The 15,045-nt window shown below is 34.3% G+C and overlaps 1 protein-coding gene across 4 annotated transcripts in view; it reads right to left on the bottom strand.

Moving 5' to 3' along the window:
• The window catches only part of TLK1 (tousled like kinase 1), a 163,273-nt gene that overhangs the window by 89,991 nt on the left and 58,237 nt on the right, over nt 1-15,045 (bottom strand). The window contains exon 3 of one of the 4 annotated variants that reach the window (XM_074303145.1): nt 14,655-14,726. The exons of the other annotated variants lie outside the window; for them this stretch is intronic. Within the exon in view, the coding sequence (XP_074159246.1) occupies nt 14,655-14,690 (36 nt within the window). The 5' untranslated portion in view covers nt 14,691-14,726. The remainder of the gene's footprint in view (nt 1-14,654; nt 14,727-15,045) is intronic. 4 annotated transcript variants of the gene reach the window in all.

Below are 15,045 nucleotides of genomic sequence, written 5' to 3'. Positions count from 1 at the left end.
TGGCACTACAGCAGGAACCACAGAAACTTTCACCTCCTGGACTATCTGTAAAGTGGGGTGGAGGTGTCTGAGAACAGAAAGACTGAGGAGACCTCAGCTGATTAGGTATGCCAGGCTCAGTTGTGTTGCTGAGATGTGGCCCTGGAGAAGAAACCAGAACCAATGAGTGCAGAGGCAATGGGGCTGAGATGCTTCTGGCTGTGGGCCCTCGCTAGAGAGTACAGCTCTTGGTTTGGGGTTGCAGGTCAAAGGGGAAAGCTGAAGTGAAGTTAGAGGCACCATCTCCCCATCCCACAATTAAAAGGGCTTAAGCTAACACTTCTTATTTTAAAAAAATAAACAAATCAGGAACCATCCAAGAAGAACCCAATTATAGAAATTTACTATTGGGAACAGGGAAGAGGAGGTTTCATCTATAGAGGAGAACACTTAAGTATAAGATAGCTTCTATTTCAAAAAGTAATGTGAAGTGGCTCTCGGCCTATAGAGAATTTATAGAAGAACTCAAAAAAGAATTTAAAAATCAAATGAGAAACACTGAGGAAAAAAACAAACAAAAAATCCAAGAAAAACAAGATTATAAAAAGAAAAATTAATGAATGAGAAAAAGAGATACAGTCTCAAAGATAAGAAAAACTCATGGAAAAGTAGACCTGGCTAAGGGAAAGCCAGTGAAGCTATGAGTAATCAAAAAATAACAAAACAGAATATGGAGAATGAAAAAAATACAATGTGAAATGTAAGAAAAATATCACATCTGGAGAACAGATCAAGAAGAGAAAATATAAGGATTAGACTGCCTAAAAATTGTGACCAAAAAAAGAACCTTGACTAATAATGCAAGAAAAAATACAAGAAAAAATGTCCTGTATTAAAAGAACATGAGGGGCAAAGTAGAATTAGAAAAAAAATCCATGGATCACCACCTCAAAGAGATCATGTGTTATTGCCAAATTTGGAAACTCCCAGATCAAAGAGAACATTTTGCAAGAAACAACAAAAAATGAATTCAAATACACTGAAGCCACAATTAAAATTATACAGAATTTATCCGCAGCCACAATAAAAGTCCACAGGTCCTGGAATCATAGCTATCAATAATCAAAAGAACTAGGTCCTGTGGCCAAAAACAACAAATCCAGCAAAATTATCCATAATATTGAATGAGAAAAAAAATCGATATTCAAGACTTTCTATCAACCAAACCTGAACTCAATAGAAAATGCAACACATAAGTGCCAATATCAAAGATCAGTTTGAAGGAACTTAACATGGAGAAATTGTTTATATATATTTCACATGGAAATGTATACTATATGTTTAAGATCAACATCAGCAATAGAGCAGCTCAAAAGAATGACTGGAGCAGAGTTAAGGTAAAAATAGTAATTATGTTACAAAAATGAAGTGCATTAGAGGGGGACTGGATTATATATACATATATATATCATGAAGAATATAAATAGCATCCTATAAAATCTATAAAGAAATCTAAAAATAAATAAGGGAGAGAGGGAGAGGTAAAGGGGGAGAAAATGGGAGAATGGCAGTTGAGGAGAGGGGGTGAGAGAGAGAGAATATGCCTGTGTGTACATGTGAATATAATCTTGCTTATTATAGCTTGCTTGGGGGAGGTGAGGAAGGGATGAAAAGGGAAATAAAGAGTAAAGTAAAAAAGGTGCACAGCAAAGAACAAAAAAATAATTTATAAGGGGGGGAAAAAAGGGCATTCATGAATATTAATTTCTTCTTTTATTTACATTCTTTCTTGAACTATTGTTATATATTTTGAATCCTCCTTGATACTCTACTGTTAGGATTTTTTACAAGGTGCTAAGTCACTGGAATGAATGGACAATTGATTTGATCTTACAAGGAGATGTTATGAGCCAGAACTTGAAACAAGGTACTGAGTGGAATTGAGGAGACAATGATTAAGTCTAATTCAGCATTGATTTAATCCTACAACAAATAATGGTTTCCTAGTGATGAAATGATTGGTGTATACTCAGTGTGGACCATATATATAAGCAAGAAACTCTCAGGGCCAAAGACACAGAAGCCCACAATCACACTCTTGGAGGCAGAGTTAAGATTTCATTCCCATGTCTACCTTTGTGCTGGCTGGAGGCTTTGGATTCGGAGGGAGGTAAAGGCTGAAGCTGGCTGGAGACATTCTGACAAGAGCTCATTGGGGAACCAAGGAAAAGAGATAGAGGCCTCTAACTGGACCCCAGGAAAAGATTCAAGACTTTGAAGGACACAATAGAGGATCTGGAATTTTAACTCCTGGCTTCATTTTGGGGATTATTGGTACTAAAACTAAGACTGCCTCCCCAGAAGCTCCCCAAGAGATCTCCTCCCAGAGAATGATTACGATTACAACAGAACATTACACTCTGCTAGGCACAAACCAAACCAATAGAGGTAAAAATTAGAAGAGAAGGGGCAGCTTGGTGGCACAGTGAATAGAGTACCAGTCCTGAAGTCAGGAGGCCTAGAGTTCAAATCTATTCTCAGACACTTAATACTTACTGTATGAAACTGAGCAAATCATTTAACCCAAATTGCTTAGCAAAAATAAATAAATAAATAGTTATAAAGATAACTTTTAAAACCTAGGAACTCTAATAAATACAATGGAACCACCACAGATTCCAATAACTCATGATCAAATATGTTATCCTCCTCCATACAGAGGAGTAAGATTTGAGGAAGAATGGAAAGTATTTCTGGGGGAGATTAAGAAGAACATAACTAATGAAAGACTTTTTGCTTGATCATACATATTTGTAAAGGATTTTATTTTTCTTTCTTAGTAGATAAAATTGGAAACAGGAAGGGAAAATTATTTAAATTTAAGTTTTTAAAAAGATTTGTTCTACTGAAGAACATTGTATACTGGAAAGAACAAAGACCCTGAGCTTGAATTCTTATGTAACTTAACTATTCTATAAAATGAGGAATTTAATAGTACAGTGCATAAAGGAGAGTTTGAAGTCAGGAAGATGAGTCTTCCTGAATTCATATCTGGTCTTAAAAGAGACTTACATGGTCTTTTATGTGGTTTACATTCACTCTGATTACTTCTGTTTTGGACAGAAACCTTATTTTCCCCTCCCAGATAAAATTTTTTTTGTTGTTTTTTTGATTGACTAGTTAAAAGAAACCATTCTTTGCCTCACCTCTTACTTAAGAGGACCACAAAATGGATGTTGTCTCAGTCAAACTGAAATCTGTTAAAGACCTCAGCTGTTCTCCACTATATCCAGGGCCATCTTCAGTAGTCTTAATCTATATTTTACAACAGGAGCTAGGTAATGCTGGGAAAGAACAGTGAGGCTGGTGACTTTGCATAGCCCTCCCTCACTTACATGACATGGAATCACTTTCCTGATGGCATGGTTCTCTTAGAGAAAGAAAAGACAAACAATAACAACAACAGTTGTAAAATTCTGGGCAAGTCACTTAATCCTCTTAGCCTCAGTTTCCTTATCCAAAATCTGCAGCTGGATTTAACTCAGGTACTCCTAAACACTAAATCATCTAACTGCTTCAACTTGGTAACAGACCATTCTAAATACAGCTTTGTTGTTCAGTCATGTACAACTCTTCAGGAGTCTGTACACCATACTGATTATGGGGTTTTTCTTGGCAAAGATACTGGAGTGGTTTGCCATTTCCTTCTCCAGCTGAGGATGTGGAAAATGAGGCAAAGAGCAAATAACTTGCCCAAGTTCATACAAGTGGATAAGGCTGATTTTCAACTTGGGTATTCCTGACTCCAGGTCCAGGGCTCTATCTGCTGTTCCATCTAGCTTCTTCTAAACATAGTTATGCCTTATCTTCACCATAAGGTCATACTTGAAGTTTTTCCAGCCAGTGCTTATATTCTCACTGGCATAGCCTTCCTAAAAACAGGATGACTTCTTCATCAGAACTAGAGTATAATTTTAGTGGAGGACAGAGATCACAAACCAAGTCATTAATATGAATATTTAGTTTAACTGTTAAGAACAAAAATTACAAAAGACTGCCTGAGATAGTTTTGTTGTATGTTTTGGTTTACTAGAAAAAAGCTCAAAAGGACAAAAAACTTAAGCAAATAAAATTTATCTATAAATTTTCAAAGGACAAACAATTTGTACATAAAGTTGTCATAAAATGGCTTCTTCTCATTTAATTATAATAAAACAGAAAAACTCTTGAAATTTTAAGACTATCAGTTTAATTTACACCCCTTCTTCAAAGGATATGAACAGACAATTCTCAGAGGAAGAAATTGAAACTATATCCACTCACATGAAAGAGTGTTCCAAATCACTACTGATCAGAGAAATGCAAATTAAGACCACTCTGAGATACCACTACACACCTGTCAGATTGGCTAAGATGACAGGAACAAATAATGACAAATGTTGGAGGGGATGTGGGAAAACTGGGACACTAATACATTGCTGGTGGAGTTGTGAAAGAATCCAGCCATTCTGGAGAGCAATCTGGAATTATGCCCAAAAAGTTATCAAACTGTGCATACCCTTTGACCCAGCAGCGCTACTACTGGGATTATATCCCAAAGAAATACTAAAGAGCGGAAAGAGACATATATGTGCCAAAATGTTTGTGGCAGCTCTTTTTGTTGTAGCTAGAAACTGGAGGATGAATGGATGTCCATCAGTTGGAGAATGGTTGGGTAAATTGTGGTATATGAAGGTTATGGAATATTATTGCTCGGTAAGAAATGACCAGCAGGAGGAATATAGAGAGGCCTGGAGAGACTTAAATCAACTGATGCTGAGTGAAATGAGCAGAACCAGAAGATCACTGTACACTTCAACAACAATACTGTATGAGGATGTATTCTGATGGAAGTGGAAATCTTCAACATAAAGAAGATCCAACTCACTTCCAGTTGATCAATGAGGGACAGAGGTAGCTGCACCCAGAGAAGAAACACTGGGAGGGGAATGAAAATTGTTAGCACTAATATCTGTCTGCCCAGGTTGCATGTACCTTCGGATTCTAATGTTTATTGTGCAACAAGAAAGTAATATTCGCACACATGTATTGTACCTAGACTATATTGTAACACATGTAAAATGTATGGTATTGCCTGTCGTCGGGGGGAGGGAATAGAGGGAGGGGGGGTAAATTGGAAAAATGAATACAAGGGATAATATTATAAAATATATATATATATATAATAAAAAAAAAAAAAAAAATAGCTACTTTTAAAATAGATTAAGAGGTACCCAAAGTTGACTGACATCATTAAGATTTACTGTGTGACAAAAAAGAAGTTTGTTATGTTCTCCTGTTGTTCTCTACCATATTAAACCAGATAAATGAATAAAAAATGGAAAAGTTAGAGTGAATAAAGTTTTTTTCACCTGGAAAAAAAAAAAAAAAAAAAATTTACACCCCTTCTTACAATTTATATTTTATTTTCATGTCATTACAGAATTGAGACATCTCTACATCTTTTAAATTTCTCAAAATCACAATTTAAAAAACAAAATCATAAATGAGCTTAGATAGTGCTACCACTGGGTTTATATCCCAAGGAAATACTAAAGAAGGGAAAGGGATCTGTATGTGCCAAAATGTTTGTGGCAGCCCTTTTTGTAGTGGCTAGAAACTGGGAAATGAACGGATGCCCATCAATTGGAGAATGGTTGGGTAAATTATGGTATATGAATGTTATGGAATATTATTGTTGTGTAAAGAAATGACCAATAGGATAAATACAGAGAGGCTTGGAGAGACTTACATCAACTGATGCTGAGTGAAACGAGCAGAACTAGGAGATCATTATACACTTCAACAAAGATACTGTATGAGGATGTATTCTGATGGAAGTGGATATCTTCAACATAGAGAAGAGCTAATCCAATTCCAATCCATCAATGATGGACAGAATCAGCTACACCCAGAAAAGGAACGCTGGGAAATGAGTGTAAACTGTTAGCATTTTTTGTTTTTTCTCCCCAGATTATTTTTACCTTCCAAATCCAATTCTTCCTTTGCAACAACAACAACAACAACAAAATTCGGTTCTGCACATATATATTGTACCTAGGATATACTATAACATATTTAATATGTATGTGAATGCCTGCCATCTAGGGGAGGGGGTAGAGGAAAGGAGGGGAAAAATTTGGAACAGAAGGGAGTACAAGGGATAATGTAAAAAATTACCTATGCATATGTACTGTCAAAAAAATGTTATAATTATAAAATTAATAAAAATAAATATAAATAAATAAATAAATGAGCTTAGAGGGTAAATAAGTATCTTCTTAGATTAGCATTAATTAAAGCCAAAATGTGAAATCTCTTTATCTAATGACAAAAATGTACATATCTTAGAGAAAGCATTTGATGTGCTCAATGCCACATTGTAGTTAATAAACTTGGTTATAATCCATCAAAGGGCTTTTATTAAGTGCCACTAAATACCAGAGACTAGAGGTTAGAGATACAAAGACAGATTTAAAGTGTACCTATCCTAAAGGAGTTCATGTTATTTGGATGGGCAGGTAGGGAAGATTACAAATAAAAGTATACATAAAATACTGATAAATTAACATCAGGTTCTTTTGAGAGGGAGGTAACTGCTGGAAGGGAGGAAAATTCAGGAATAACCTATTGAAGAGATGAGGTCTGAGCTGAACTTGGAATTGCAACAGCAAAGAGGAAGCAAATTCCAGACACTGGAGACAGAGTATGCAAAGGTACAGCAAAAATAAAGACAGGTGGATTGGAATTACAGAATGGGTCTAAGGTAATAAATCTGGTGAGAACAGATCATAGGATCATGTAGGCAGAATTCAAAGTGACTTCATAAGTCTTCGAATTCCAATCAATCCCTTTATTTTAAAGATGAAAAAAAAAAAATGAACCTTAGGCTGTTAAGTGACTAATACAAGGTAATAAATAGGATAAAATTTAAATCCAAATTCTTTTTTACTGTACTATATCAAGTTTAATATTAAACAGAAGTAATAGTATTTGATCTTTGAAGTAAAAGGTAATCACTGGAGTTTACTGAGTAACAGAATGGAATGTACTCTGCTTCAGGAATATCACTTTAGTAGAATTGCTGACCAAACAAGGGAAAGGATTTCAGGAAATAAAAATGAAAATTTCTGATTACATAAAAGTGAAAAAAGTATTAGGACAAACAAAAATCAGTGCACAAAAGCCTTTTTTTGGAGAAGGAAATTTTTTCTTTTTAACCAAAAACCTGATAAAATTTAATATGCAATACATATATTGTATCTAGGATATACTATATAACATATTTAACATGTATAAGACTGCCTGCCATCTAGGGGAGGGGGTGGAGGAAGGAAAGGGAAAAGTCGGAACAGAAGTGAGTGCAAGGGATAATGTTGTAAAAAATTATCCATGCATATGTAGTCAATAAAAAGTTATTATTTTAAAAATTTAATATGGAAATCATATAGGGGATTGAATCAAACATAAAAGAACAAGAGTCATTTCCCAAAACATAAATAATCAAAGACATAGTCAAATCATTCTGGAAAACCATTTGGCACTATTCCCAAAAACTCACTAAAGTGTTATGCCCTTTCACCAAAAATAACACTAAAAGACAACATTCCAAAGAGAACAAAGAAAAAGGGAAGACTTACATTTACCAAAATTATTTATAATAGCATTTTGCTATAACAAAGAAATGGAAATCAAGAAGGCACTTATTAACTGAGGAATAGCTAACAAATTATGGTATACAAATGTAATGTATTGTTGTATAAGAAATGAGAAAAGGTCCAGGATTATCCAATAGTCTTTGGATAAAAAATGTCATCGGCATCCAGAAAAAGAATTATGGAGACTAAATGTAAATCAACACACACTATGTTTATTTCTTTTTTCTGTTTTTTTTTTTTCTCCTCTCCCATAATTTTTCCCTTTTGTTCTGATTTTCCTCTACATGATTCATAAAGTAATGCATGTTAAAAATAGATAAAAGAGGATGATACCAACAAAATCAAAACAAACAAACAAAAAAAAAAGACAGAGAGAGAGAGGGGGGGGGGGGGGGAGAGAGAGAAGTTTCAGAGAAACCTGGCAAATAAACTAAGCTATATATAATAGAAACTCAAATTTTCATGTATAATACTCTTTCTATTTTTCATCATATAGAAATCATTCTAGTTACCAAATTTGTATTTATACCAAAGAATCTTTATTCCCATACTCTCTAGTGTTTTTAGTAAGAATGAGTGTTAGATTTTATTAAATGCTTTTTCTGAATTTGAGACAATCATGATTTTTATTAGTTTGGTTACTGATATAGTCAATTGTGCTAATACTTTTCCTAATATTGAACCAGCCTTACATTTCTGGTATAAATTTTATTTAGTCGTGATATATTACCCTGGGGATGACTTTCTGTAATCTCTATTAAAGAATCTTTTTAAAAGGAATGTCATTTTGGTAGCTCCAAGGCTGAGTAATTTTTTAGTATTCCAGTGACTGCAATATTAGATACTGGCAAATGTTTTTATTTAAGTACCTTTAAAATAATTGGTTTTTAACAAAACACTTAACCAGATTAAAAAAAAAAATCTAATTTAGATTTTGTAGTTCTGTTTTGAAAAATAAAATGTTTTCATTTTTCTGGAAAGTATCATGATGCAATTGAAAGAGCACTGGATTTTCAGTCAAAATATGGGTTTGAATCCTAGCTCTAATATTTATTGTTTGACTTCAAGGAAATAGCATAAATCTCTCTGTACCTCAGTTTCATCTAGAAAATGAAAAGACGGAAGCAGACGAACTCTAAACCTTTGACTACCTGCTTTCAAAACTAAGACCAACAACAAAAAAAATCTATTCACTAAACACAAGTATTTAAATTTCACATCATGGGAAATTTAAGAAAGAAAGGATAGAAAAAAAGAGAGAGAACAAAAAAGAACAGTAGACAGAGATACCAAGAGAAAGACCAGGGTAGCTGCTATATGCCTTCTTATAACATCAAAAAGATATTGAGACTTACTAATATGCTATTGCTAGCTAAAGAATTTTTGCAACAATAGGCACAAATGGTAATTTAATCTCTTGCTCAATATATGTCCTATTTTAGTATAATCATACTACTCCAAAACTTTCATATTTCAAATACCTGTATTTTTGTAGATATTGATATTTCCACCAATGCCATCACAATCTCTTAATTGTCATGGAGTAACTTGGTCCCTGAAATTATCCTATAGTCAATTTAATTCTCCTTTCTCTTTTTGGTTGGCTCTAAGAATTGCCTACTGCTACTGACACAAAATTAAAAGTGTTAAAGATGAACTAGGTCAATCTTCTGAAAATCAAATTCCCTTACTTCTACAAAGTAAATTTCTTTAAAAGTTACTAAAAGCAGAAAAGAGATTTTCAACCACTGGTGTCAAAATCAAACAGAACCAAGGACCACAAAACACTATATAAAGATTTCCTGCAGGCTATATGTTGACTTAATTTTTTAAGTGTAATATTTTCAATGGTTTATTGCATTGCTAAGTATTTCTCTATTACAATTGAATCTGGTTTGTGCTACACTATTATTTCCTCAATATTAAGAGTTATGTTTATGGATAACTTGATATTGAATACAGAGAAAGGAAAGACTACCCTAATTAGAATAAGAGCACAAGAGAGATCTTGAGAAAAAAAGTGAAAGTTAAAAATAAATTTGCATAATAGATGGATGTATATACATTTTGTAATTACATTCTTATATGAAATAATTCTAATATATTGACTAAACCAAGATTCTTTATATTTGACACATATACGCAAATACAGGAAAAAATGTTTCTATAGATCATTTCTAATGTAAATAAAACACAATTTATACTTTAAAAAGTTATTGAGTTTAATGGAAAGATTCTTTTAAACTTCAAAAAAGTCCATAAGAGGAGAAGGGATATTAACACCTATCACTCTTTTAAACATCAAACTAACTTTATTAAATAGCAAATTATACTGTACAAGTGAAATGACCAATAAAAATCTACACTGAAAGAATAAGTGAAAGTAGAAGGCAACTTGGTAATAGAAAACATATTGAAGGATAAACTGGGATTTGAAAATTGGGCAGCCACTGGAAGAGACATCAAGATGTAAGAGGAATATGAAAAGGGAGGTAAAAGGTTACAATGGCAACTTCATTTATTCAAAATCTTATTGTTAATGTTTAGTTGTTTCAGTCATGTCAACTTCATGACCATCTGGAGTTTCTTTGGTAAAGCCATTGGAATATGCCATTTCCTTCTCCAACCAGATAGAGAATTGAGTCAAACAGGATTAATTGACTCTCCCAGGGTGATATAGTTATTAAGTATCTAAGGCTACTTATGAACTCAGATCTTGGCCTATTCTATCTACTGAGGAATTAAGCATTCAAAGTCTTTTTGAGAGCTAATCCTGAACCCAAACAAGGGGGAATAATAAATTATTGTTCTCCTATTACCTAAAAAAAAGGGACCACTAGCTCCTATGTCACAGACTAGTATTAGTTTATAATTATATATGCATATATAAAATTAGCATATAAGTAGTTTAGTCACACAATTAAACAGACTCTTGTGGACCACTCTGAAAACTAATTCACTCTAACACTGTTATAATGGAAAAAAGATTATATAAATTTAAAATTGTTATTATGTAACTCAATTAAATTTGGGATTGCCCACAAATATATTCTGATATCATTGTTAATGAAGAGGCTATATTCCATTAACATTCCTTTGGGGGAAAAAAATTCACAATTAGAAGTAGAAATAATATAAAAGGCATTGCTGCTGTTCAGTTATGTCCAACTTTTTGTAACCCCAATTGGGGTTTGCCATTTCCTTCTCCAGCTCATTTGACAAATGAAGAAACTGAAGCAAAAAAGTAAAGTAACTTGCCCAGTTATACCTATAGTAGGTATCTGAATTAGGAGCTGAACCCAGATCTTCTTAATTCCAGGCACAATATTCTATCCACTGTGCTACCTACCTATCCTCTAAAAGATATAGTGACACATTTTAAAGCATCTGACAAGGAGACTTTGAGGTACTAAGATATTTAAATATTAGCCCTAAAACACACTGAAAATAATGGATCATCTAAGTAGCTAAGTATTTGGGGGCAGAAGTGGAGAAAGTTTAGAGGACAGTTCAGCTTAAAGAAGACAGGTTATAATTCTCCAATTGATAAATGGTCAAAGGATATGAACAGACAATTTTCAGATGATGAAATTAAAACTATTTCCGCTCATATGAAAGAGTGTTCCAAATCACTACTGATCAGAGAAATGCAAATTAAGACAACTCTGAGATAACACTATACACCTGTCAGATTGGCTAAGATGACAGGAACAAATAACGATGAATGTTGGAGGGGCTGTGGGAAAACTGGGACACTGATGCATTGTTGGTGAAGTTGTGAAGAATCCAACCATTCTGGAGAGCAATCTGGAATTATGCCCAAAAAGTTATCAAAATGTGCATACCCTTTGACCCAGCAGTGCTACTACTGGGCTTATATCCCAAGGAAATACTAAAGAAGGGAAAGGGACCTGTATGTGCCAAAATGTTTGTGGCAGCCCTTTTCATAGTGGCTAGAAACTGGAAAATGAATAGATGTCCATAAATTGGAGAATGGTTGGGTAAATTATGGTATATGAATGTTATGGAATATTATTGTTCTGTAAGAAATGACCAGCAGGATGAATACAGAGAGGCTTGGAGAGACTTACAACAACTGATGCTGAGTGAAATGAGTAGGACTAGGGGATCATTATACACTTCAACAATGATACTGTATGAGGATGTATTCTGATGGAAGTGGATATCTTCAACATAGAGAAGAGCAAATCCAATTTCACTTGATCAATGATGGACAGAATCAGCTACACCCAGAAAAGGAACACTGGGAAATGAATGTAAACTGAGAGCATTGGGTTTTTTTTGTTTTGTTTTGTTCTGTTTCTCTTCCCAGATTATTTTTACCTTGAGAATACAATCCTTCCTTTGCAACAACAACAACAAAATGCGGTTCTGCACATATATATTGTACCTAAGATATACTATAAGATATTTAATATGTGTGGGAATGCCTGCCATCTAGGGGAGGGGATGGAGGGAAGGAGGGGAAAAATGCGGAACAGAAGGGAGTACAAGGGATAATGTTTTAAAAAAAAAAACAAAAACTACCTATGCATATGTACTGTCAAAGAAAATGTTGTAATTATAAAAATTAAAAAAAAAAAAAAGACAGGTTATAGAGGGTTGAAAATGTTTACTTCTTTGAAAAGATCCTCTACAAGAGATGCCTCTTCTCCTCCTACTCTTACAATCCAGTTTCTGATTGCTCTCTTCAGTTAACAATGATCTTTTGTCAAATCCAAAATCCTTTTCTCAAATTTTATTCTTCTTGATCTTTCTACAGTCAATGACACTTGATCAACCTCTTCTCCTTGATATGCTCTTCCCTCTAGGTTTTCAAAACACTCTTTCCTGCTTTTCTCCTATCAAGAATCTTCCTCAGTCTCTTTTGCTCAATTTTCGTCCAGGTCACACTCCCTAACCATTAATGTCACTTAGGATTCTGTCTCAGGCCTTCTTCTCCTACTATTCTACTTCACTTGTTTGATTTCCTCAGGTTCCATAAGTTAATTATAATTTCAATGCTAATGATTCTCAAAACCAGCATATCCTGTCCTAACCTTTCTGTTGACTAGTATCTTTTCAAACATCTCAAACTGAACTTATCTTTTCACTATAAACCCTCATTTTCTATCTTCCTTTTTTACAGTGAAGGGTATAACCATCTTCCTCTTTTCCCCCAGACTTGAAATCTTGGTGTCACATCCTTGATTCTTTCTCCACAACGCCCCTGGCTCCCTTTCCAATCTGTTGCCAAGGACAGCTGATTTCACCTTTTTGACATCTCTCACATATAACCCCCCTTCTCCTCTAACACTGCCACCATTCTGGTGATGGCCCACATCAACTCAAGCCTACACTATTTACAAGAGCCTTGCCAATAAATCCGCCTTCTGCAGATCTCTTCCTCACTCCAATCCATCCTCCATTTGGCCAGCAAAATAATTTTCCTGAAGTACAGGTGCAACTATGTCATTTCCCTACTCAAAAAACTTTAGAAATTTCTATTACATTCAGGATCAAATATAAAAATCTTTTGATGTTCAATGCTCTTCATAACCTACCCTACCTCCATCTTTCTACCTTCTTAGACCAGTGACACTGGCCTCCTTGTTATTCCAGAAACAAAGTACTCTCTGGTTCTCAGTTCTGAGCATTTTCTCTGCCTCTCTCTCACATCTGGATCCAGAATGTTCTCCTTTCTCAACTCCATCTACTGGTTTTCTCATCTTAAATCAAATGTCAAATAGAACCCTAATCCTTTTTAATCCTAGTGCTTTCCCTCTTAATTATTCACTATTTATCTCATGTAGATCTGGTTTGTGGATATTTATTTTTGTGTTCTCTTCCTCAGTAGACTGTTGAGGCCAAGGATTTTCTTTTGTCTCTTTTTGTATTTCCAGTGCTTAGCACAGTGCCAGCTGTACAGCAAATACTTAATGCTTGCTGACAGACTAAAAGGAAAGAAATCCATCAAGTGGGCAGATGTAAGGTCTGATTAATATGATATGAGCCACAGGCTCCTCCTACTACCAGCAGCATCTTACACAAGGTTTTGAATGACTTCAATCACTTTTCCCAGAATAATAGCATATATACAAGTATTTTTGCATACATCTTTGACTTTTTTGGAGGGTGGAGGAGTGAGGGATAGGGAGTAGTGGCAGGCTTTGGGAAGAGGGAGAACTTATTTCCTAAGTAATTTCTATTCTTTTTTTTTTTAATAGGGAGAGAAATAATAATCAACAAATCAATTCTTAGGACAAATTTATGAAAAAGCAGTCATGTCCAAAATATGTCTTGAGGCAATAAATTATGAAGGTTATTATCTGATTTATCAAATACATATAAAAGTTTTAAATACTCATAGGTAAGACTGCTACAATTTTAGGCTGCAACACATAAAAAACGGGTCACATCACTTTAACCTGAAAAGTACTAATAAAGTTATGTAGCAGAAGGCATTCTGCCCAACCAAGAAACCATGCTTTATATTTTAAGTACATATTAAATTAAAGTCATCCTTGGAAATCTTCTAAAGAGAACTAATTTTTTTCTTATAAAAGTAAAGGCTCATAAATGAGATCTAAATGCTGAAAATCGTTTGCCTGCAAAACAACATGGGATAAAAGATGATAAGTGTTAAAAGTCACTTACATCTTTATTCACTAATATTTTCCAATAATATGAATATCTTCTTAAATGACAAGAAATTAAATACCATGTCTGAAATAAGCCTTACTGGTCCTGACCAAACAAATGGTTATAAAATAGTATATCTAATACTATGGAATATCAAGAAGTGCTCCAAACTTCTAGAATTAAAAAGTGCGATTATCTTTCACACCACAGCTTTGTGAGAAACTCTTACTTTGGCTAAACCTAAACCTAAAAATAACTGAGGCCCTATTTCATACCAAATTAATATAAAAATCTAATCTGTAGTAACTATTTTCAACAGGACCTGCTAAAGCTTACCTCAAGGGAACCTAGTGCAGATAATGTCCCATTCATTTGTACAGTGTCCTTTCAGCTGCCTGCCAGTTGTCTCTGTGGAAGGGAAAGCCTGATGAGTCAGAGCCCTATTGCCACACTCATTTGGAGTTTGAGGATGCCTGTATATATTACTCCACAAAATGATCCAAGTACCAGAAGATCAGATGCTTATGAATGCCACCACAGATGAAGACAGCTTTTTCAGTACTCTTTCTCCATTAAAGGCCAATACCAAATCTATAGTTTCTGAGTGCTGAAAAAAGCCTCTTGAAACTCAATGTCAACACAACATAGCTACACTAACAGAGAAAAACAAAGATGGGAAAAGATCAAAGTCAGAAGGCAGTTACACTGAAAGGGAAAAATATAAAAT

Source organism: Sminthopsis crassicaudata, chromosome 3, assembly GCF_048593235.1.
Source record: "Sminthopsis crassicaudata isolate SCR6 chromosome 3, ASM4859323v1, whole genome shotgun sequence".
NCBI lineage: Eukaryota > Metazoa > Chordata > Mammalia > Dasyuromorphia > Dasyuridae > Sminthopsis > Sminthopsis crassicaudata.
Note: the sequence above shows the minus strand (reverse complement) of the source record. Positions and strands in the feature narration are given on the sequence as shown.